Raw genomic sequence first — 27,224 nt, forward strand, 5'->3', positions numbered from 1 at the left:
TAGAAATGTGAGTTAATGCTTATCATTTTGAAACGAAAGATTGTAATTTCCAGCATTCCAGGTAAAAGGTATGGACACTTTACATTTTTTAACAGGTACTTAACATTCAGTAATACTTATCACATCATTTACATGAATACTCTCTCTGTGTTGCATTCTGTCCAATCTAGTAGCTATTAGCTACATGTAAAATTTTGACTAAAACTAATTAAAATTATGTAACGTTAAAAATTCAATCCTCAGTCACACTAGCTACATTTAAAAAAATTTTATTTTATTGTGGTAAGAACACTTACCATGAGATCTACCCTCTTAATAAATTCTGAAGTGTACAATGCAATACTGTTGACTACAGGGAAGGGGAAATGGGGAGTTACTCTTCAAGGGGCACAGTTTCAGTTAGGCAAGATGACCGAGTGTTACAGATTGCTGTACAACATTGAACACTAGCCACATTTGAAGTGCACAATGATCATATGTATGTAAGGCCTGCCATACTGTGTCATAAAAAATGTTCCCTTATCACAGAAAGGTTTTTTGGTCTCCTGAGTTGAACTTATCTTCCTAATTAACAGAATAGGAGGAAGCACTGAATTTTAAAGGTAATTAATGTTGATCTTTTGTTTCTTCAATAGTGTATTTTGTTCTACTTAATTCTTAATTCAACCCCTGCAGAATAGAATACATTCTATTCTGTTGTAAAATTAATAGCTTACTTTCTTTTCTCTTTCTGGTTGTAAAACAAATGTCTTACTTTCTTCTGTTGGCAAGTGTCTCTTCCCCATTTCTTATAAAGATCTTCATTCCACGCTTCTCTTTGCTCCCATCAAAAGAACAACGGGGGCTTTGTGTGGGTGTTCTGATTGGACGGCCACAAATCTTATTTACCTTTTAAATAGAAAATATTAAAGACAGTTAGAAAGCATGCTCCAGCCTTTCTGAGAATGTAATGTTCACTAGAGTCCAAAACAATAACATATTCTTATTTATAGCACACTAATAACCTTTAAGACATACAATGTTTGTTAATTTTTAAAATAAAGGGAATAAAATTATCTGTATAAAGCGGCAGCCATAATAAATTGATGCTATACACATTTATACAGTTTGCATGTATGCAAGTGCAAAATACACGAATAAAAACATATATGCAAAATCAGAGAACTACATTAATAAACTAGCCTGCTTGTATAAATAAAACTAATCAAAGTAGATATTATTTATGGTTTATAACCATATGTATGACTAATTACTTACTTGTACTAATTTTCTTTAATAAAACAATTTGCTATTGAATATGTGGTCCATTTCTATATGAGCTCTAAGGGTAGTTTTCTTCTTAAAATGCTTTCTTAGAAATGGCAATAAATATTTTTATATAAGATCTCATTTTGTAATAGGTGTATATCTTTTTCCTCAATCTGGTTTGATTTCAAGGGTGTTATTTATGGTCTCTTTTTTAAAAATTATTTATAGAATTGAAAATTTTATTTTTTAATACTACTTATCTAGTAAAGATCTTCATATATAATTATCATTGAAAATTAAGGAATTAATTGGACACATTACCATGTAAAGTATCAAAAAAGATTCACAAGATAACCTATACATTTAAAAAGGCATAGTCATATAATTAAAAATACATAAAAGCATTGCCTGAGAATCAGGAGACTTTGGTTCCTGTCCTAATTTTTCCTTCTTAATTGCTGAGATCTTGAAAACAGTGGCAGAACTTTTTAAAACTTGATTCTCTTATATGTAAAATGAAGAACTTAGAAAAAATTATTCCAAAGTTGCCTTAAAGTTCTAAAGTTTTTAAAATTTTCCATGAATGAGCATTACAGGAATTATGCATCAACTCATTTATTTAAACCATAATTATTTTGTTCCAGTATTTGCAAGATGCTATAGGACATAAAAGATTAGAAACTGAATTTACCCCAAAAGAGCTGACAATTTAGAAGGAAAGAAGAAACAATCCCCCCAAACATCAAAACGCACATGCACCTTAAGAAAAGGCCTGGCCCACACCAGGCTCCAGCCCACCCTGCCAATGTGACAGCCCCAGAGAACGCTGGGAAAGGCCCTGGCCCATGCTCACTTCGGCTCCAGTCCTCCTGCCAAAGCCACTGGGCACACACAGTCAGCATAGGGATACTCCCAGACAAGGACATACCTTCAAGAGCAGGAGAGGTAATTGCTTCATCTAATTTATAGAGACAAACAACAGAAAGCAAACTTTAATGAAATGGAGATAAGTAATTCACTTGATAGAATGTCCGAAGTACCAGTCCTAAAAAAGCTCACTGAACTCAGGAGAAGTGTATAGGAACACAGTGAGAATTTTAACAAAGAATTTGAAAATGTAAAACAAATCTTATATATATAAAATATATATATTTATATATATGAACCTCATGGTAACCAAAAACCAAAAACCTACAATAGATACACAAAAAAACAAAGGAACCTAAAAGTAATACTGAAGAAAATCATCAAACCACAAGGGCAGAGACTAAAAGAAGAAAAGAACAGAGAAGAACTACAAATACCTCCAGAAAAGAATGAACAAAATGGCAATAAGTACATACCTATAATAATCACTTTAAATATAAATGGACTAAATGCCCTAATCAAAAGACATAAGGTGGTTAAATGAATAAAAATAACAAGACCCATCCATATACTACTTACAAGATATTCACTTCAATGCTGAAGACACACACGGACTGAAATTGAGAGGATGGAAAAAGGTATTCCACGCAAACGGAAACAAAAAGAAAGCTTTGGTAGCAATACCCATATTAGACAAAACAGACTTGAAAACAAAGTCTAGAGCAAAAGACAAAATAGGACATTACATAATGATGAAAGAGTCAATCCAAGAAGAATTCTTAAATATGTATGAACCTAACATAGGCATACCTATATACATAAAGAAAGTATTAACAAACATAAAGGGAGAAAATGACAGTGATACAAAAGTAGGGGACTTTAATACCCTACCTGCAGCAATGGACATATAATCTGGACAGAAAATCAGTACAGAAACATTGCCCTTAAATGACACATTAGACTCGATGGACTTAACAGATATCTACAGGACATTCCATCCCAAAACAGCAGAATACATATTCTTTTCGAGTGCATATGGAACATTCCCCAGGACAGATCACATACTAGGCCACAAAACAAGTCTCAATTAATTGAAGAAGACTGAAATCATATCAAGCATCTTTTCTGACCACAAAGATATGAAACTAGATATCAGTTACAGGGAGAAAACTGGAAAAAACACCAACACATGGAGAGTAAACAACATGCTACTATAAAACCAATGTGTCAATGAAGAAATCAAAAAATACCTTGATACTAATTAAAATAAAGACACAACTTTCCAAAATCCATGGGATGTGGCAAAAGCAGTCCTAAGAGGGATTTATAGTGATACAAGCCTATCTCAGGAAACAAGAAAAATGTCAAAGGAGCAATCTAACTTGACACCTAAAAGCACTAGTAAAAGAAGAACAAACAAAGACCAAAGATAGTAGAAGGAAGGAAATAGTAAAGATCAGAGTAGAAATAAATGAAATAGAGAACAAATAAAAAGAGGAAGAAAAGATCAATGAAGCTAAGAGCTGTTTTTTTGAAAATATAAATGAACTTGATAAACCCTTAGCTGGACTCATAAAAAAAAAAAAAAGGAGAGAGCGCCCAAATAAATAAAATTAGAAATGAAGAAGTTACAAATGACATCCCAGGAATACATACAATCATAAGAGAATACTACAAACAATTATAAGCCAAAATTTGGACAATGTAGAAGAAATGGATAAATTCCTAGATACATACAGTCTTCCAAGACTGAATCTGGAAGAAACAGAAAATCTGTACAGACCCAATAATAGTAATTAAATTAAATCAGCAATCAAAAAACTTCCAGCAAACAAAAGTCCAGAACCAGATAGCTTCATAGGGGAATTCTACTAAGCATTTAAAGAAGAGTTAATACCTATTCTTCTCAAATTATTCTGAAAAACTAAAGAGGAAGGAATACATCCAAACTCATTCTACAAGGTCAGCATTACCCTGATACCAAGACCGGCCAGAGATATTACAAAAAAAGAAAATTACAGGCTAATATCCCTGATAAACATGGGGGCAAAAATCCTCAAAAAATATTAACAAACTGAATTCAACAATATAAAAGGATCATAGATCATGATCAAGTGGGATTTATTGCAGGATGCAAGGATGGTTCAATATCCACAAATCAATTAATGTGATACACCATATTAACAAAAGGAAGGATAAAAAATCACATGATCATCTCAACAGATACAGAAAAAGCATTTGACAAAATTCAACATCCATTCATTATAAAAACAGTCAACAAAGTTGGTATACAGGGAACAAGCTTCAAAATAACAAAGGCCATTTATGAGAAACACACAGCTAACATCATACTCAACAGTGAAAAGCTAAAATCTTTTCCTCTAAGATCAGCAACAAGACCAGGATTCTCACTCTTCTCACTTTTATTTAACAAAATATTGGAAGTCCTAGTGACAGCAACCAGACAACAAAAAGAAATAAAAGGCATTCAAATTGCAAGAGAAGAAGTAAAACTATCACTATTTGCAGATGACATGATAATATATATAGCAAACCCTAAAGACTCCACCAGAAAACTACCAGAACTAATAAATGAATTCAGTAAAGCCACAGGATATAAAATAAATATACAGAAATTTGTTGTATTCCTATACACTTATAATGAACTATCATAAAGAGAAATCAGTAAAAAAAAATTCCACTTACAATGGCATTAAAAAGAATAAAATACCCAGGAAAAAATTTAACCAAAAAGGTGAACCACCTGTACTCTGAAAACTATAAGACACTGATGAAAGAAATTGAAGACAACACAAATAAATGGAAAGATATTGTGTGTTCATGGATTAGAAGAATCAAGATTATTAAATACACAAATATTTACAATTGCTAAGCTATGGAAGCAACCTAAATAAGTGTCCATCAACTGATGAATGGCTAAATAAGATATGGTAAATAGAATTGACCCTTGAACAATGTGGGAGTTAGGGGCACCAACCCCATACAGTCAAAAATCCACATATAACTTTATAGTCCACTCTGTGTATCCACAGATCCACATCCATGAATTCAACCAACTGCAGACAGTGTGGTACTGTAGTACATATTTATCAAAGAAAAAAATCCACATATAAGTGTACCTGTTCAAGCCCACATTGTTCAAGGATCAACTGTACATACAATGGAATATTATACAGCCATTAAAAAAGCATGAAATCTTGCCACTTGCAACAACATGGATGGACCTGGAGGGTATTATGCTAAGTGAAATAAGTCAGACAGAGAAAGACAAATACTGTGTTTTCACTTATATGTGAAATATAAGAAAAAACAAATATAACTAAATAGGAACAGACTCAGATATAGAGAACAAGCTAGTGGCTGCCAAAGGGGAGGCAGGTGGTGGGGGGGAATGGGCAGATTAGATGGAGGGGATTCAGAGGTACAAACTATCAGTTATAAAATATAGGTCACAGGGTTGTAATGTAGAGCACAGGGAATATGGTCGATAATATTATAATAACTTTTCATGGTGTATAATCTATAAAAATATTGAATAATTATATTGTACACCTGAAACTAATATAATAAGTCAACTCTACTTCAATAAAAATAGAAAAAGACGTAACACTGTAACATGTAGAAAATGAACAGATTAACTCTGTTTGGGGTGCTTAGGGAAGAGCTTCAGTATGTAATGTCTAAATGGCAGATTAAAAGATAAACTAGGGGTTCGTCAGGTAGACAAAGCAGGAAATTTCCAGGAGAGAGTAGAAAGGCAAAGAGGTGTAAACAACTTAACATGTTTCATAGAACAAAATGTACATAGTGAAAGAAAGCAGTATAGCAAAAGGTAAGACATAAAAAATGCCATGATATATATGGTGATGGATGTTAACCAGACATTGTGGTAATCATTTCACAATATATACAAACATCTAATCATTATGTTGTACACCTGAAACTAATATAATGTCATAGATCAATTATATCTCAATTCTTTAAAAATGCCTTAATATGTCTTGGATATCAAGCTAAAGAACTTGCCTAAGCAAATGGAAAGCAGGCAAAAGCTTCCGCGGTGGAAAATGGTTTCTTAACGATTTCCACGAGAGAAAAATCTTCATAACAGCAGTTTCCAGGGAGGGAGATGAAAGGTCCTCCAGTAGAACACTAGAGAAATGCTGGGGCCCAAAGTCAGCAGAAGAAGTGGTGAAAGAAGCAGACAATATAGAGGTAGACAGGAGGGAGAGATAGTAGCTTGGAGACTGATTGGATATATAATGTTTTCTGAACAAAGAATAATGGTGGAAGGCAGAGGGAAAATCTTGAGAGATATGAGTGCAAGAAAAATCAGGCTGACATCAAAAATGGATAAAAATTTGGTTCGCCTGGAAAGAAGGGAACATGAAGGGTAGTAGTAAAAGGAAATTATGTTTGAAGAGTAGGCTGGAGTCAGATCTTGGAGGGTTTAAAATGATAAGCTAAGAAGTTTTATTTATTAGACAAAACCTCTGATGGCTGTTGAATGGAAAAGCAAAATTCCAGAGCTGATATTTAGCAATGGATCTGACAGCCCTGTAGAAGTTGGACTAGAGAGAGAGACCCATTAAAGGGAGGTAAGTTCCTGAATTTCTCAGGAAAGAGAATTTTATTCTGAAGTACAGTAGTGACAGTGTCCATGAAGAGAAGGATTCATGAATCATGTACAGAGAGAAGAGAAGAAGAATCAGCAGGGCTAAATCCAGAACACTGACAACACAAAGTGCTGACGAGGATGTGGATAAACAGAAACTCTTATTCATTGCTGTTGGGAATGCAAAAGAGTATAGCCCCTTTGGAAGACAATTTGGCAGCTTCTTACAAAATCAAAAAAAAAAAACAAAACCAAAAACACTTTTATCATATGATCCAGCAATCACACTCCTTGGTATTTACCTAAAGGAGTTAAAAATGTATGTCCACACAAAAACCTGCACACAGATGTTTATAGCAGCTTTATTTATGATTGCCAAAACTTGGAAGCAACCAAGCTGCCCTTCAGTAGGTAAATGGATAAATAAACTGTGGTCCATCAAGACAACAGAACATTATCCAGTGCTAAAAGGAAACAAACTATCAAACTGTGAATAGACATAAAGAAAACTTAAGTGCCCATTACTAAGTGAAAGAAGTCACCCTGAAAAGGCTTCATACTGTATGATTCCAACTATATGACATTCTGGAAAAGGCAAAACTATGGAGTCAGTAAAAATTCAATGGTTACCAGGGGTGGGTATGGGTGGGGGGATGAATGGAGAAACACAGAGAGATTTTTAGGGCAATGAAAACTACTCTGTATGATACTCTAATGGTAGATACATGTCACTATATATTTGTCCAAACCCGTAAACTGTACAACACCAAGAATGAACTCTAAACTGTGGATTTGGGGCGATAATGATGTGTCAGTGCCGGTTCATCAATTGTAGCCAATGTATCATCACTGTGGTGGAGGATACTGATAACGGGAGAGGCTCTGCACATGCTGGGGCAGGGGCAATGTGGGAAATCTTGGTACCGTCCCCTCGATTTTGATGTAAACCTAAAACTGCTCTAAAAAAGTAAGGTTTGTTTTGAAAAAAAATCAACAGAACTCAGCAAATTTCTGAAAGTGAGAAGTTAGGGATGTGTAAGGTCAAGGTATTAAAAAGCTCAGAGTGAATTTCCAATCACTGAAGCGGAAAAACAGTGATAGTGGAGTGTAAATATATTAACAAGGTGCTAAAATATTCATTACAAAGGTGGAAAGTATCTTCACTGTTAACAACTCCTAGTAGCAAGAACCAAGGGAAGATGGTATACGTTGATGGTGGGAATGTCAAGAGTAACACTGGCGACACTACAGGAGATTTTGAAACAAAGGAGAAGAGTAAAAGAGAAAGGAATGGCAATTATGATCCCATGTTATGAGCCATAGAGCTGTAGACAAGTTACAGAACTTCTACAAATCTCAGTTTTCTCATCCTTTAAACTTGAGAAAATAAAACCAGTTTGCAGTTGCCAGATAAGGAAAATCTTATCTCACCCTGTCGATCCCATCTTGGACCTAAGACCATATCTGCTATTGCACATTATTTCCTAGGAAGGCGGAAAGATAGCTGAAAGTACCAGCCTCACATTATTTTTATTCCCATTATCATCTTTGCAATTTTTTTACAAGGATAAAAGAAAATGTACAAGCCATAGACTTATAAGTCATCTTTAATTGTATCCAAAGGTACAAGCATATAGAGCAGATTCCAATACGTACAAATAAATTTCAGAGCCCTTATATGTGTTGACTTGCTATCAGGGAGCTCTACTTCATGCTTTATTGAAAGGGAATGGAAAACCATCTGTTACCAGCACATTAGCCTGTCACCTTAGCTTCCCTGAGTGAGCCGATTAGGGTGGACCATTTCAATACTAGCACCTTCTTGCTATTGAAAAAATCCCTCCCACTTACTCTGACAATTTTTCATCTTTGACTTATACTGCAATTTCCTCCTTATTCTCCCCCAACCCTGGTCTCTACCATTCTCCCCTGCAATCAGTCTGAAGTGTCTTGGAAAAAAATAGTTTTCCTCCCTAATGCTTATCTGTGTCTGCTTTAAGTTCCATGTCTGGCTTCTCAGTGATTTTCAAATTCCCATCTCACCTTGAAATAACTCTCTTAGTTGCTCCTAACCCATATCGCTTCTCCCACTCTGCTCAAGTATTTGTTTCAACAACTCTTTTTCACTTAGCTGACTTTCTCCATTCTCACTGTAATCATGGCACTACATACAAAGTGTAAACTTCTGTTTACAGCATCCCTCTGTCTGTTCACTCAGTCTTATTTAAATATTCAAAGCTTTTAGCTAATAACCCCTAAAAGCTTTGTAAGAAACAACTTAAAACTGTTCATTTTCATTTGACATCCATCAGCAGAGCTTCCATTTGGTTTGCAAAGATCTTTTAAAATGTTTATTAATAATAATGAAATTGAAAAGCAAAAATGTTTAAAATACTATAACTTGAAAAGCAGTGAATGTGGAGATGGTGTGAGTGTTTATTAAGCAATCTGTTTCAGAGGATGAGGCAAAGGTGGACTCTACATCACTGTGTATGCAACAGGTGACCGAACCAGGCCATATCTAGGATGCTTGGTGTTAAAATAAGAGCTGGTTAAAAGAAATTACATAAGATATGACTCTGCAAGCATGGTGGAAAACAACAACAATAAAAAGAAATAACAGACAAAAATAAGAAACAGAATGGTTTTGGGTCAAATGTGCTGTGCTCCATTATATTAAAAGCTACTTTTAAACTATTTGGAGGGAACATACTATTGGCAATTTTTCTAGTTTTAACAACAAATGTGAGTTCATTAATTTTCTCTTGCCCAGTTCCCTATTACTCTCGGAAATGGTTTGCCAAACAACTGGCTGGTGTTAGGGGTAAAATCTGTTACCACAAATCATAATGAGGCTAACTTTTCCAGACGCAGATGAAATCCATGATTTTAGCTTTATTCCCATGAGAACAAACTTCGAAAAGTAGGTTGGGCAAGTTCATAAGGGTTTGGGAGGGGGCTTAATTACAAGGTTCAAGCAAAGGAACAGCATTATCAGAGCCTCATTTTAGAAAGATCTGGCCGACAAGGAGACATGTCCCATAGGTAAAACAAGAAAATCCTAGAATAAACCTAATAAGAACTCTCGAAATCTGAGAAGAGAAAGGGAAAGCTCTTTTATAAGTAGAATGAATGGGATTTGGCTACTGGTTGATTCACTATAAGAGATTAAAAAAAGAAGAAATAAAGCTGTTAGCAGTTTTGAATCTGGCAAGCAGGGTGAATAAAGATCCAATAACCAATATGTGGAAGTTAGACCATAGAATAAGTTTACTGTTTGGGCTCATCTGCTCCCCAGAGCAGGAGGTGAATTCTAATTTAGAACTTGGATTTGGAGGTCATTCGAAAAGATGGTTCTAAATGGTGGATTAGAAATAAAGAGCAAGTTAACGATTAGAATTACCTGCATAGAGCCAATAGTTAAAGCCATGAAAATGGATGAAATTACAAAACGTATATAGAATGTAAAGACGGTCAGAAAGAAAATCTTTCCGAAGCAGGAGAAAGATAATTCAGATAATATACTCCCCAAAAGAAAGAGAGAAGAGAAACTGGGAAGGAGGAAGAGGAGAAGGAAGGGATAAAGGGGGAAAAAACAAGGAAGAAAGGAGGGAAGGAAGGGAGGGAGGGAAGGAGGAAGGACTTTAGACTAATAGAGCTGGAAGTCTCTATTAGTCTCTAAGAGAAGATATCTAACCTTAACCTAAGGCTGAGAAAATTGAATCCCAAAGCAGGACAGTAACTTTGCTAAGACTGAATCTAGTTAGTGGATGAGTTTCTAGTTATTATAGAATCAATGGTCTCTTCTTTATGATTAGTGGTATTTATCTTCATCTGTTGTGTGGGATTCACATTATATAAGTCCTAGTTCCTAAGTGTCCTACATAAATAATCTGGATTGAAAATGATCTAGATATATGAGGAGACAAGAGAATCCCATCTCCCCTATGTATGTAGGAGTGGCTGAGAGGAAACATGTCAGTTATTTCCCTTTAAGATTCCTAGGAATGAATAGGGGTCGGGAGAAGGAGGAACTACAAGGATATTAGACAACTTGATTTCTCACCTGGGTTTAGGAGGAAAACCAGGATAACTGATTGATGAAAAGAAGTCCTCCCATGATACACAACCCCCAAATTCCAATTTTATGAGACAGTAATGTAACAGTTTCCTCTCTTCTACAGAAGGGCAGGTAACATCATAAAATGAATAGTCAGTAACTTACTGATCTACAAACGACCACAATGAAATTATTTGGTGAGATCAAATACCTGCTCAACAATTAGAAAAGCAAAATTGATACAGCCACTATGGAGAACAACATGGACGTTCCTTAAAAAACTAAAAACAGAATTACCATATGACCCATCAATCCAACTACTGGGCATATAACCAGAGAAAACCATACTTCAAAAAGACACATGTGCCCCAATGTTCACTGCAGCACTATTTACAATAGCCAGGTCATGGAAGCAACCTAAATGTCCATCGACAGATGAATGGATAAAGAAGATGTGGTACATATATACAATGGAATATTACCCAGCCATTAAAAGGAACGAAATTGGGTCATTTGTAGAGACGTGGATGGACCTAGAGACTGTCATACAGAGTGAAGTAAGCCAGAAAGAGAAAAACAAATATCATATATTAACACATATATGGGAAATGTAGAAAAATGGTGCAGATGAACCAATCTGCAAGGCAGAAACAGAGACACGGATGTAGAGAACAAATGTATGGACACCAAGGTGGGGAAAGTGGTGGGGGGGCGTGGCAGGATGAATTGGGAGCTTGGGATTGACATGTATACAATAATATGTATAAAATAGGTAAGTAATAAGAACCTGCTGTATAAAAAAATAAAATAAAATTCAGAAAAAAGGAAGAAAAGCAAAATTGGCAGATTTCATTATAACTGTCACACTTAACATATGTTACATGTTCTCAGATTTAAGAATCCTCAATATTTTCTTAAAAATTAGATTTGTTTCCAGTATGAAAATGCTTTTCATATTGCTACTGATCTGTAGTTGCACCTGAAATCCACGCTTCACATCAAAACCTTTCTAATCCACATTTAAACTGCATGTGAAACATAGAACTGCATATGAAAATTTTAGTGAATAACTGTTATTTCTGGTATTGCAAATAACTTTTATAAGTTACCAAACATTTAATGTCATCTTCTTCAGTGCTTTTCACCTGGGAGGCAATTGACAAACACTGGTGTTAACGATGTTATTATAACTGCATATTGAATACCTGTGATGGTTAATTTTACGTGTCACCTTGACTGGCCACAGGGTGCCCAGATTCAACACTGTTTCCATGAAGGTGCTTACAGATCAAATCAGCATTTGAATCAGTGGATTCAGTAAAGTAGATCACTTAGCCAACATGAGGAGGCATCGTCCAATCCACTGAGGGAAGACAGAGGAAGGAGGAATTCTCCCCTCCCCCACCCAACCCCAGCCTCACTGCTCAGGTGTGTCATCTCACCTCCTTCTGCTCTCAGACTGGGATTCACACCATCGGCTCCCCTGGTTCTCAGGCCTTTGGACTCAGACTGGATTATACTACCAGCTTTCCAGAGTCCCCAGCTTGCAGACAGCAGACTGTGGAAATTCTCAGCTGCCACATCATGTGAGCCAATCAATTCCTCAAAATAAATACCTTCTGATGTATATTCATCCTATATATCTTATAAGTTCTGTTTCTCTGGAGGACCCTGACTAATACAATGCCAAAAATCAGGCTTCATTAAATCACATATCTTTTAATGGTTGTACAAATTGTTATTAACATCGCAAGTAGTCTTTATTGTGGTTTAATTCTGTTTTGATACATGTAATTAAGTGACTGTAATATCCTGTTTAATTTTCCCTTAAATAATCAAATATATTAATTTCCTTCCTATGTCATTGTATTTTGACTGAAGAGGTATACATCTTCTCATTCTATAGATACATATCATAGTGTCCCCCATATAACATAACATAATTTATGAACTCAACCTTTAAATCAGGTAGATTCCACCCAAAACATGATCCTAGTATATTTTTCAATATAATGCAACACATACTTCAGTGAAAGTATAAAAGTATACTGGATGAATATTGATAAACCTTGAAACAGCATTAAACGATACTAATAATATAAGCAGAGATAAATTTCAGCAAAGCTGAGCTAGAGCTATTCATAAAATATATTCTACTTTCCTGACAATTTCCATTTGTAAGCCAGATATTTTCCCAGCCGAAGTTACATTTGGTGAAAAAAATTAACTTCATGATGATTAGAATTATTGCATGGTGATAGTATATTACTATAAAAACTTTTGCCCAGTTTGTATTAATGGAAATACAAAAATACATGATTATGGACCATCACACCCTAAAACTATGGAAACACCATCATCCAGATAATATGCATGTTACTTAGAAGTTCAAGGTACAAATAATTCCAGAAGCCAGCTATGGAAAAGATATAAAAGTTCTAATAACTATAATACCACTTTTAAACCACTAGTATATTTTAGTATTGCAACAAGGAATATTTATAGCAAGTTATAAATTATTAAGGCTTTACAAAGAACTTCCTTTAAATATATTATCCATAAGAATTCTAAATTTGTACAAGGTGCCCAGTTCCCAGGAAAAAGCAAACAAAACGGTGTTAAAGTTGAAGAAGGGCGAAAACACCTACAGTCTCCACTTTGCAAGGGCTAGAGATATGTTTACTCTATAGTTAGCAAAGAGCAAACAAGGCCCTTTTAAAAGTATTTACTTGGAGCCACAGAATGTCTGGTCTTGGGTGGTTGCTTTCTGTTAGTCTTTTAATTTTCCAGAAGTTGCTTCTCCATATGGATTTTTGTAGCTATCATCATAAAGTTGCCACCCAAACTCATTTTATACTTAAAATTAAGAAAAGAAGAAGATGGAAGAGGAGAGGGAGGAGGAAGAGGCTGGACAGAAGCAGAACAATATTTCTATGATCTTCTGTTTGGCCCATTGTGAGCAGGATCTCCAGGCTGCACTGCTACTTTTGTACACCTACAAATTAAACCACCAGAGGGAGCTTCTGCGTTTCAGTCCTATTCTTTTTTTTTTTTTTTTTTTTTTTTTTTTGCGGTACGTGGGCCTCTCACTGCTGTGGCCTCTCCTGTTGCGGAGCACAGGCTCCGGACGCGCAGGCTCAGCGGCCATGGCTCAGGGGCCCAGCCGCTCCGCGGCATGTGGGATCTTCCTGGACCGGGGCACAAACCTGTGTCCCCTGCATGGGCAGGCGGACTCTCAACCACTGCGCCACCAGGGAAGCCCTTCAGTCCTATTCTTAATCATTAATTAAACTTATTGTATGGACACATTTTAAATCACTTAGTTCAGGCCGTGCAGAGAAAAATACAACTTGTAGACCAAAGCGACAAATACCTAGATACATGAGATCCCTATAAAAATCCAGTCTTCTATGGAAAACTACTAGACTGAGAGTACACTACCAATTCGGTTAAATGAGAAAAGGAAAACCAACTCAGAATTGTGGATTAATTTGTCCTAACCGAGCTGTCTTGGAGTCAGGAAGAGGAAGAGACTGAAAATTGACCATGATAGTCAATTATTTCCTCTTTCTCTTTCCTTTCCTTCTTTACTTCCTCCCTCCCTCCGTCCTTTCTTCCTTTTTTCCTTCCTTCCACTTACAAGGGCACATTAGTTTAGAAAGTTCCCAGGACTGAAAGTCAAACACGTGCATTTTAGTCCTTATTTAGCTACAGATTGCAATGACAATAAACTGAGTATCTATTGTGTGTAGGGCATGATTCTAAGAGCTGGGAATAAAGTGATAAACTTTCTCCCAAGATGCTTACATTCTAGCAGGGGAAACTGAAAATAAGTCATTAGATTACTTTTGGGTCTTGATGAATGTTATTCAGTTAAAAATGGATATTTGCCAGACTGATGGGATAGAATGAGGATGGACAGCTTCAACTAGGTGGTCAAGAAAGACCTTTAAAAAGTAGTATTTGGGGCTTCCCCGGTGGCGCAGTGGTTGCGAGTCCGCCTGCCGATGCAGGGGACATGGGTTCGTGCCCCGGTCCGGGAGGATCCCACATGCCGCGGAGCGGCTGGGCCCGTGAGCCATGGCCGCTGAGACTGCGCGTCCGGAGCCTGTGCTCTGCAACGGGAGAGGCCACAACAGTGAGAGGCCCGCATACCACACACACACACAAAAAGTAGTATTTGAATTATGCTCTGAAGTGAGGTAAAGAGGCAGCCATGGAGAGATGGCAGGGAAGAGCTTCATATAGAGAGAGAACAGTAATTAAAATAGCCCTGGGAAGAGAAGAATGGGAGGCTGCTGCAATTGAAAAATACATTATAGTAGAGGGGAGTAAAGAGAAAGAGAGCAGAGGTAGGCTGGCCAGATGATATGGTTTCACATACCACATAGTCTGCCAAAGGGTGAGTTTGTATTGTACGTGGGTGTTGAAGTCAATGGAGAGTTTGGAGCTTAATGATAATCCAGTCTGTTTTGTTTTAAAAATATCACACTGAATGTTGGTTGGAGAGAAGTCTGAGCGAGATGTAAAAAAGTAATAGACAAGATGGAAACAGTGAATCCAGATGTAAAGTTTGGGGTATGGTTCAGGGTGTGATGCTGCCTTTGCTGAGGATGGTCTATGAGGACTGAGATCGAGTTGACGGTGGAGACAGCAGGACTTGAGGATAGACTGAACATAGCAAGTGAAGAACCAGTGGATTCGAGAATGACTTCTAGTACTTTTTGGCTGAAGCATCTGGGCAAATGGAGATAGAGAAGAATGGATTTGGGGAGAAAATGAAAAGACTCTTTGGGATATGTTTGGCTTTCTAAGACTATTATTCGTCCAAGAGGAGCTGCCCAATAGGCTATTAGTTATATGAGCTGAAAACTCAAGGGTGAGATCAAGGGCAAGATGCATAAATGTGGCGGTCAACAGCATGTACTTGGGATGAGTAAAGATGGAGGAGGGGGCTGAAGACCGATTCCTGGGGCATGACAACATTTGCTGGTGGAGCCAAACAGAAGTTGAAAGAGACTCTGAGAAGTTCCCGGACAAGTTGGAGGAATCCCAGGAGAGTGGGCTATCGGAAAATACAAATGAAGTATTTTTTTTAAAGCACAAGTGATCAGATATGTTCAAAGTGACTGATGGAAATTAACCACTGGATCTTATGAGAAAAAGACCATTGGTGATTTGTGAAATGTGTGATTTTTATGGAGAATTGTGGTAGAATGCATAGTCTTCGAGGGGAGAATAAGAGATAAAAAAGAAAGAAAGCAGAGACTGTGAAAATACACCAATTTTCCATGGAGTTTTGTAGCAAAGGCGAGTAGATTTATGGGATACAGCCTAGAAAGGCATGGAGTCAAGTACATGTTTTGTTTTCTTTTGTTCTGTTTTATTTTGTTTTGTGTTGTTTTGTTTTGTTTTAGGACAGTAGCTTTTACAACATGATTGCATGTTTAATGGCAGAGACCCCATTTCAGATAATTTGATCCTAAATAGCTCTATTTCAAAACAAGTGAGTTATTTTTCAAAGTGTGTGAGTGCCAGGGAGACATGTAGTTTAAACAAATAACCTGAACTTGGAGTGCCTTTACTTCTGCAATTATCCATAGCTGCTTAGAATTGTGTTCACATGCACGGGAGGCGCTAGATCATAGAATGTAGATTGGGCAAGGAGAGAAATAAGGGGGAAAATGGGAGAGGAGAGTAAACATGTTGAACATTTCCAGAACACAAAATAATTTTTGGATTAGAAATACAAGAGTAAGAGAACTGCAGTGGTAGGAAATGATGACCATAATGTGAGAATTGCAGATTTCAGAGATGGTGCCAGAACTAGTGATAGGTTTGGGAAGGTGGGAGTGATTAGGGATACGGTCAGATTACAAGATATGCAGGTTGGACTAATTTTTTTTTTAATTTTTATTGGAGTATAGTTGCTTTACAATGTTGTGTTAGTTTCTGCTGTACAGCAAAGTGAATCAGTAATACATATACATATATCCCCTCTTTTTTTGGATTTCCTTTCCAGTTAGGTCACCACAGAGCAATGAGTAGAGTTCCCTGTGCTATATAGTAGGTTCTCGTTAGTTACCTATTTTATACATAGTAGTGTATACATGTCAATTCCAATCTCCCAATTCATCCCACCCTTTCTCCCCTCCTTGGTATCCATAAGTTTGTTCTCTACATCTGTGTCTCTATTTCTGCTTTGCGAATAAGTTTTCATCTGTACCATTTTTCTAGATTCCACATATAAGAGATATTATACAATATTCGTTTTTCTCTTTCTGACTTACTTCACTCTCTGTATAACAGTCTCTAACTCCATCCACGTCTAGGCAAATGGCTCAATTTCATTCCTTTTTAATGGCTGAATAATATTCCATTATATATATATATATATATAGTGAGGTAATACCTCATTGTATCATAGTTTTGATCTGCATTTCTCTAATAATTAGTGATGTTGAGCATCTTTTCATGTGTTTGTTGGCCATCTGTATGTCTTCTTTGAAGAAATGTCTATTTAGGTCTTCCACCCATTTTTTCATTGGGTTGTTTGTTTTTTTGATACTGAGCTGCATGAGCTGTTTGTATACTTTGGAAATTAATCCCTTGGCAGTTGCTTCATTTGCAAATATTGTATCCGATTCTGAGGGTTGTCTTTTCATCTTGTTTAAGGTTTCCTTTGCTGTGCAAATGTTTTTACATTTAATTAGGTCCCATTTGTTTATTTTTGTTTTTATTTCCATTACCCTGGGAGATGGGTCATGGACTAATGATCTTAGATAATCCAAGCGTTTTGAATTTCCAATGGTCACTGATGTAACTTGGGAAGAAAGGCATGATGGAGTTGATCCTGGAGTCAGAGCCACATACTGAATGACCTGGGAGTGGTTAGAGGGCTGGGACAGCTTGGAGCATCTGAGAAGGCTGACCACACCACCGGTGAAGGTCAGCAGGATGCTGATGTACTAGCATAATTGGCAATTGCGGGGTTTAGGAGAAAATTTACAATCTGACTTTAAGCAAATAACTTATAAGCTCTGTTCATCTTTTGACACTGGAAAAATATACATACTTAATTCACAGTGCAGCTGTGGGGATTTTGTAAACATCTCTAAATGTACGGATTTCTTTCTTTTTTCATTGCGTGAAGGAAGTTTTTATTGATAAGGGCAATAAAAACTAGAGCTAGAATGTATTTTGCTAATTTCTTATCTTCAAGGAGTTTATAATCTAATTAGGGAGGTAGGGTTTCCAATGATGAAACAAATTGATAAATACGTAAAGCTAACTTCAATATGATATAAACAATGTCTTAATAAGGTATAAACTATGTGTCAAAAGAATGTTATAAGCAGGGAGTTGTATAGGAGCCCAAAGAAAAATTACTAGGGACCAGAGGTACCCGGGAAGGTTTTAGACAAACCTTGAATCATTGATAGAAAGAAAAAAAAAAAAAGAGAGAGAGGAATTCTACCCTGAGGCTGAGGGGATGGAAATGAGAAAAAATTCTCAACAGTGGATATTAATTTGGTTATACTAAGCAAAGCTTGATTCAGTTACGTTTTTCAATATGATCTCTGGAGAAAAAAGTATTTTTTTCCTTCTGTGATCATTGGGCTTCGTGACATTTAAAACTCCTTGAGATATACAGTCTAATATTCTACAAACTACTAAGCTCTGTCACAAAAAGATGGCCAACCAGCCAGTACTACCTCAATATTGAGGTGGTGAGAAACCACAAGGGAGGAAAGAGAAGCAACTCAAAATCAAGTTGAAGAACAGAGGACATTGAAAGACTAAATAATATCCCTAGAGACAAAATCAAAACTTGACCATTTCATTTACCAAAGGGAGTGAGAATCCTACATTGTGAAAGTAAATATTTTTAAATGTAATTAGGTAAAAAATAAAATGGAGATACATCAATACGACCATATTTCCCCACTTTTTCAAAGCTGAAGATGTTTTAAAATGGCATCAGCTAGAGGTTTAAATGTTCACAGGCTGTATATAAAATAGATTACTAATAAGGACCTACTGTATAGCACAGGGAACTCTACTCAGTACACTGTAATGACCTATATGGGAAAAGAATCTTAAAAAAAGAGTGGATATATGTATAACTGATTCACTTTGCTGTACACCTGAAACTAACACAACAATGTAAATCAACTATACTCCAATAAAAATTTTTTTTAAAAGTTCAACGGCTATTTATTCTGCTCTCGTCAGATCAGCTATTTATTCTGCTCTCGTCATGCTCTCTTGCATTTTCACTTCTCCTACCCTGCATTGGAAATTCTTTCCCCCTAGAATGGGCTTCCATTAGCTCTTCCTTGCATAGATGCAAGAGCTTCCTTACTGACTTTCTCTCCGATTCTCCTAGCTCTCTAATCCTTCTGCCCAGGCTCCCAGATTCATCTTCCTACAGCACCGTTTTGACCATATTGCTTCTCTGATCCAAAGCCTTTGATGGTTCCTCCCATTTCCTAACGAGTACAATCTAAAGCATTTCAAGTGAATTTACAGCAGAACCTCCAAATTTCCCAGCACTCCTCCACTTTAAACACTATAAGCTTTAGCTAAACTGTATCACTCATAGTCTCTAAAGTTACCCTGTACTTTTCAGTCTTTGAACGTTTCTTCTTTTCTGCTTGTCTAAATGTTACCATCTTCCAAGGTTCACTTAAAATATCACTTGTGAAACTGTCACCCTTGAGCTCTCAACTTGAGGTTATTTGTCAACCTTGCAAGCATTTGGTTTGTACATCTCAATAGGATTTGTTCCGCCACAGCTTAGAGTACTGCAGAGAAATATTTTGCTTGTTTTTTTTCTGTTGTTCCTAATTGCTATCAAAGTCCCGACTCAGCCCCCCAAACAAAGCTAATACACATTTATGCAAATAAATTAGTAGTTTCTTCTCAACTACCTTATTTGTTGGAAATAGTCAAATGATAATTCTGGAGACAATTTAAATACCCCCCTCCATAAAGTACTCAAAGTATAACATTGTGTCTTCCTGTTTACCACACTGAGGCATTACAGGCTTTTCTACCTTTCTTATTTTTCATAGATACTGACCACCTATAACTAATACTCCATGTAACATTCAGACGTCAAAAAATTGCACTGTTAGAAAATTGTTAGAAAGGTACTTGAAAGAAACACTGCTGACTGGGAAAATAATTTCAATATATTTAAGAGACAAATGCTTATTATTCAGAAAAGTTAAAAAGACAAATGACCCAATGGAAAAAAGCAAATGGACAAAGGATATGAATACCTAAGTCACAGAAAAAAAATGCAAATAGCAAAAGTCATATGAAAGCTGATAACCTTAGCACTTATCTATGAAATTAAAAATACAATTTTCATCCACCCAACTAGAAGACATTTTAAAGATGGACAGTATCAGCTATTGGCAAAGGTGTTGGGAAGATGATCTCTTACATTGCTAGCGTGAGTATAAAACAGTACCTCCAACTCTTGTTGGAGGGGACCTGAGTGTTTTTATTAAGTTTTTAAGTCTACACTTTCTACCAGCCAGCAATTCTACTTAACTGTATCTCACCTAAAGAAACAATGACACTTAAGAACAAGGAGACTAATTGGGAGACTAATTGGGATTGGGAGACAAGATGATGGGTTCAATTCTGGATTCATGGGTTTTGAACAGTTTGGGACCATTCTGAGATGCTTAAGAGAACATTTATTTATTTATTTATTTGCGGTACGCAGGCCTCTCACTGTTGTGGCCTCTCCCGTTGCGGAGCACAGGCTCCGGACACGCAGGCTCAGCGGCCGTGGCTCACGGGCCCAGCCGCTCTGCGGCATGTGGGATCTTCCCGGACCGGGGCACGAATCAGCGTCCCCTGCATGGGCAGGCGGACTCTCAACCACTGCGCCACCAGGGAAGCCCCGAGAGCATTTATTTTTAATGATGAAAATTAGAAATTAATGTCCATCATTCTGTCATGATAATCACTACATAATCATAGTATATTATAATATAGAGTACTATGCAATGGTTAAAAGTGAAATATCAGGATATACTATGAGTTTAAAAAAACTGAAAAATGATAAGTAAAATAGGATACGATTGATGGCATTCAAATTAAAACATCACGTATTTCTGTTGTTACATTCATCTATGCATATAAATACATGTTAAATGTCTGGAAGACTACCTAACCAGTTTTTCCTAAGGGAAGGAAAGCAAATTGGCTGAGACCTAACCTTCTGCAGCATTCTCCTCAATTTTACAAACAAGCAGATATACACATATACACACATTTTATTCTTTTTTTGGTCTGATTGTACTAAATTAGAATTATATTGTATACATCCCTGCAAAGCTTTCTTTTGCAATTGAAATTTCATGAACATACCAGAAGTCACTAGCTGTATACAAATGCCAGTTTCATGCTTTCTAACTTAAGTATGTGTACATAGAGATACACACACATATACACGCTCATATACGTCATAAACGGGATCATAATGCTGCATTCTATTTTTTTTAATGCCATAGATTTTTCCTATTACTTTGTTTGCTTCTCCAACTCCCTCTCCCTTATTATGGCCACTCACATCTTTTCCTTCCCAGATCATCAGGTGAAGCAAATCATTTATCACCCCTTTCTATTGTTCTCCACGTTCACATGCCCATGTACTCTGCACATATTCAAACATATATACATATACGTATGTATTTATAAATACAAAGATATTCCATGCAAAAATTGAATGCTTAATAAAAATAGGATCATACGTATTCCTATTCATTCCACTTTCTCAATCCCATGATATCACATAAAAATCCATTCACGTCTATTGATACAGCTTAAATTCATTATCTGTGATGCTTGCATAACCCTCCTTGGTGTGGCTGTATCCTAATTTATTCAACAGTCCACCATTGCGAATATTTGTTTGTTTCCAGTGCTGTGGTTAGAATGTCGCTGCAAATATTGATACAAACATCTCTGTACTATGTCTTTGAATACTACCAGTACTTTTATTTCAATACAATAGAGTCTCAAGAAATTGGACTTTGGGGTCAACATCTGTAGAAGAACTCCAAGGTAACCAAGGACAGAGGGGAGCTGCTGGTGACAGCATAAGACTGAGAGACGTTTGGAAGTCAGACATATGGAGTCTTGATGACCATGTTAAAGAGATTTGTCAGATCTACAATTATAGCGCTTTAAATCCTGAGTACAGGAGGTTGCAACTAAGTTTTTCAAGTGTTATTCTGGTGACCCTATAGATGGAGTGGGGCAGTAGTGGACATGAAGTGACTTAATGAGATTAGACTAATTAGGACACGTTTGCCTGCCATCACCCATGCAAGAAAATGGTTGGTGGTGGAGAGATTCAAACATATTTGAGATATGCTTAGGATGTGAAATCAATAGGAATCAGTACTGGAAGGTAAGTGTCAAGGACGATTCCTAGGTATATGGGTGGATGTACTGAGCCAGGGGATGCCAAAGACTAATCAGGATTGGGAGACAAGATGATGGGTTCAATTCTGGATTCATGGGTTTTGAACAGTTTGGGACCATTCTGAGAAAAAGTGTCAAGCGAAAACTATGTATATAGGTCTGGCGCTCAGAGATTGCCTTGGATATATACAAATAAGGTGGTAATTTAATCTGAGACATCAATTTCTAGGCTGATGTGACAAGGGTCTCCAAAGTGACTCTGGGAATAAACCACTTTTTATGTCGCAGAAACATGAAATCATCAGTGGTAGAGAATGTGAGATTAAAGAAAGGGAGAAAAGACATTACTGTTAACTACACTTCTTTTTATCCTGGGAACTGTGGCAAGTGGTGAAAAGGTAAAATGCTGAAAAGATGTGGATACTATCATCACCTGGTCACATCTGACTACCTAGGCATTAAAGGGAGTATTTTTAAATGGGGCACTGCTCTCTTACTTATTTCAAACTTTTCATAAACATAAAATTAATTTTATTTTAAAAAAACCCTCTTGCTTGTAGATTAAAGTGAATGCATGTGTTTTCTTTTATTTCCATTTATCCATCTTGTAATATTAATTTGGTTTCTTTTTTCCACTAATCTTAATATTTACTTCTCAGATGGTGGGTTATTAAAGTTCTAGGTAGGACTGTCCTTTGTCTCTTAATAGGGTATGACTTGTTCTGTAGGAAACATATTAGGAAACACCCAATATCCCTTTGTTCTAAGGCTAGTCAGCAGATGGTCATGCTGAGGAAAAACCAACAGCAAAGTCATAGGAGGCCAAACACTGGGGTGAAAGGATTCTATGCATTATCTTTTGGGCTGGGACTTAGCAGTGGGACTTTTATATATCCCAGTGTGGAAATAAGAATGCTCTATCAAGGACATTGATGATTGTGATGTATATTTTAATTGCATAGATTATATTATTTGTTGATAAACAAGTAACGAAAATATCACATTCTATTGGCATTCTATATTATGATTTTTTAATATATTTATGAAGCATTCATATCTTCATCCAAGCTAGTGAGGGAAAACCAAGCTGTCCCAATAGTATATATCTTTAAACTGGAAGTATAACATTGCTTTTGCTGTATGCTCTGAACTAGAGAATTCATCCTAATGGTCCTTGTGAATATGATAACTGTTGGTTTATAAAGATAAGGGAGTGAATAAAAATGATCAGTGTAAAGCTAGAAGACTAACATACAGGCAAAGGTATTTAACTCAGATCTGTTTACTCTCATCTCTCCATGGACATAGACCACTTTTACAAGGTCAAGAGAATGTTTAGTCTTCCATTTTCACCTTGCTGCACCTGGAAAGAATACTGAATTGTATTCTTTTGAATACAATACAATTTTGAATTGTATTCAAACTCATATAGAGTTCTCAAAGGCATTCATTTTCTGGACTGTGTTGCCAGAGCCCATGGTGAATTTTAGGGTGACCCTTCCGTGATGTGAGGGGATCCATCTGAGTGTCACATCTGCCAACAGTTTAGCTCTAAACTTAAACCTATCTGGCCAGATATTAGGCTACATTACCTTCAACTCCCCTCCAGTGTAATTTACTTGTGGCCAAAGCCACAAATACATCATAAACTTACCTCTGATCAGCATTTTCCAAAGGGTTTTTAGCAGAAACTCCATATCTGTCCAGGCAAACATGGCATCTTGTTTAAATATACATTGGAAATGCTCTCCTTAATCTAGTTAACGGATATTCTTAAACAGTAAGATTTATTAGAGCCTTTGATGCACTAATATGCATGGTGATAACCTGCAATGATCCCTAGGAGATCAATATTTTATATAGATTTCCCCCAAACTTAAGATCATACAACACTTTTTGAAACAGTGTCTACCGCTAACATCTAAAAGAACACTAGTGAACAGCAGAAAGCAGTTTTTAAAATGTCCTTATACGAACCATGAGGGATTCTGTAAACCAGAAATAAATAGTTCTAAAGGGCATCTAGGTTGGCAGCCTGCCTTAGTCTGGGTCCAGCTCCCTGAGCAGCTCTGGTTGTCCTAGCACCAAACAAATATGTGGAAATGCCCTAATGCCTGACGTTTGCCATCCTGGACTGAGAACTACAGGTGGAGGGCTTGGTGTAGGATCACTCACAGAAGTATGTGGAGTAACTTACGGGCATATCTATCAAGATTTGTTATTAATGTTTTTTATTTTTGCTTTGCCCCTTATTACCAATAGCCTAATTTGATAAATGGGATTTCTGACTGGGCTTAAGATAAATGCAGATATAACATTAATGATGCCAGAGTATTTACCTATATAAAAGTTTAATGGAAGCGTTTTGTGCATTCATTAAAGAATCATAGATTATCACAATTGCCTTGCTGTGCTCTCACGGGAGATATGAAATGCTAGTAATTTAACATTCATTGAAAAATTATAAATGCTTGAAATTAGATCTAATTCAGTGCATTAATCAAGACGTTTCCACTGTGGAGTCTGGAGGTCATTTCAGGTCAATAAATATTGCCAGACACTTTAGCAGGCACTGAGGATAAAGAAATGAAAAAGACCCAGTGAATTCTCTGGAGGAGCTTCCAGTTTTGTTGGTAAAGTGGTCAGAGTAGAAGAATAATCCAGTCCACGAGGGGCTGAGGGGAAAGGGTGAGGTACTTTAATCTGAAACATGAACGCAATGAGGGCAGGTCAGGAGAAATAGGATGAAACTGCGGAAGGAGGAAGGGTGTTATCATGACCCAGAGGACCTTGCACACCATGCTAAGGAGTCTGGATTCTTTCATGTAGACACAAAGAAAGCAGAGGTGGAGCAGAGAGATCAATTTGGAGACAATTCCAACAGTCCCAACAATGCAGCAGAAAGGCCAGATTTACCATTGATCAACAGGTATTCATCAAAGAACTCAATGTGTCCATCAAGACTTAGACTCTAGAAATACTGTGATGAACACAATGGCTAGTCTCTGCCCTCTGGGCACATACAATTCAATATAAAACATCAGTGATAATTAAATAATTGCATGTATGCAAAATGCTGTAAAGGAAAAGATATGGCGTTACTAGAACATAATAAAGAGCTACCTAACCTTTTCTACAGAGGCCAGGGAACGCTTCCCAGGGTTCGTAGCAGCTAAGATGAGACCAAAATGAGCAGCATCCCTATCATCAGGCAGATCAAGGTGCTGGGGAGCATGGCTGGGAAAGAGCCTGCTTCCAGAAAAATGTAAGTGACAGGAGTCGAGGCGAGGACTGTATGCTACAGGAGTGAAGACAACTCCAGCTTGGCTACAGCGAAGAAGGATTTGGGGGATTGACATGTACCCACTGCTATATTTAAAACAGATAACGAACAAGCACCTATGGTACAGCACAGGGAACTCTGCTCAGTATTCTGTAATAACCTAAATAGGAAAAGAACTGGAAAAGGAATAGATACATGTATATGTATAACTGAGTCACTTTGCTGTACACCTGAAACTAACACAACATTGTTTTTTTGTTTGTTTGTTTTTTACATCTTTATTGGAGTATAATTGCTTTACAATGGTGTGTTAGTTTCTGCTTTATAACAAAGTGAATCAGTTATACATATACATATGTTCCCATATCTCTTCCCTCTTGCGTCTCCCTCCCTCCTACCCTCCGTATCCCACCCCTCTAGGTGGTCACAAAGCACCGAGATGACCCAGCAATCCCTGGGCATATACCCTGAGAAAACCATAATTCAAAAAGAGTCATGTACCAAAATGTTCAGTGTAGCTCTATTTACAATAGCCAGGAGATGGAAACAACCTAAGTGTCCATCATCAGATGAATGGATAAAGAAGATGTGGCACATATATACAATGGAATATTACTCAGCCATAAAAAGAAAAGAAATTGAACTATTTGTAATGAGGTGGATGGACCTAAAACACGACATTGTTAATCAATTATACTCCAATATAAAATAAAAAATTTTTAAAAAAGAGTGGTTCGAGATGAGGGTAAAGTGGTGGTAAAGGTCAGATATGCAAAGCATTAAAGGTCAATTTAAAGGCTTTCAGATTCTATTCTAAGGTTAATAGGAAGCTACTGAAAGATTTTACATATAATATAGTTCATATTTTGGAAAAAATTATCCTGACTTCTGTCTGGAGAATAGACTTGAGATGCTAACAAGGTTATGGAAAAATGAATTAGTTCACTGTAAGTTCTAACAGGGCAGCTGCAGGCCCAGTTGGTATAAACTCAGTGTCTAGCAGTGCCTGGTACACTGAAAGACGCAACATACATCTGTTGCATGTTCAGATAAATGAACGAGATTATCCACCATTTTTATCCATTTTTATCTGACCCAAACTTTTCTTGAATGAGAAAAACAGCTTTTCAAGGTCTAAAAGTTTACCGTCTATGGGGAAAACACCTTTACTATAAGGACAGACATCTTTTTTCTCGGAAGGACCTTGAAGCGTTCACGATAAAATGTCTGAAAACATTTTTAGTGTGTCATTTGGATGACAAGTGAAAAGAATCATTGTTCCTCTGAGTTCCCAAAGCCTCAAGAAGCATAGGCGAATCAGAAGAACAAATGTATAAATGGAAATTATTCACTGGAATATACTGGTTTTCAATCTGTATGAGTCAATTTTCAAAATTATATATTATGACTTTTTATAACAGTTTTATTGTTATATAATTCATGTACCATAAAGTGCACTCTTTTGAAATGCACAACTCAGTGAATTTTACTATATTAACAGAGATGTGCAACCATCACTGCTATGTAATTTTACAATATTTTATCACTCTCCCCTGCAAAAATCCTATATGCATTAGCAGTAATTCTTTATTCTCTCACCCCTGGTAGTCACTAATCTACTTTCTACCTCAGTGAATTTGCTATTCTAAATATTTCACATAATTAGAATCACATAATAT

At 36.6% G+C, this 27,224-nt stretch overlaps 1 protein-coding gene across 1 annotated transcript in view; it reads right to left on the reverse strand.

Annotated features, from left to right (window-relative positions):
- Positions 1-27,224, reverse strand: part of LOC112392102 (glypican-5) — a gene marked incomplete at its 3' end in the record, with an annotated part of 291,946 nt that overhangs the window by 22,120 nt on the left and 242,602 nt on the right. Inside the window, exon 4 of the mRNA XM_024733626.1 lies at positions 755-888. Coding sequence (XP_024589394.1) covers positions 755-888 — 134 coding nt within the window. The remainder of the gene's footprint in view (positions 1-754; positions 889-27,224) is intronic.

The sequence above is a fragment of the Neophocaena asiaeorientalis genome, unplaced genomic scaffold, assembly GCF_003031525.2.
Source record: "Neophocaena asiaeorientalis asiaeorientalis breed wild unplaced genomic scaffold, Neophocaena_asiaeorientalis_V1.1 scaffold378, whole genome shotgun sequence".
In the NCBI taxonomy this organism is placed as follows: domain Eukaryota; kingdom Metazoa; phylum Chordata; class Mammalia; order Artiodactyla; family Phocoenidae; genus Neophocaena; species Neophocaena asiaeorientalis.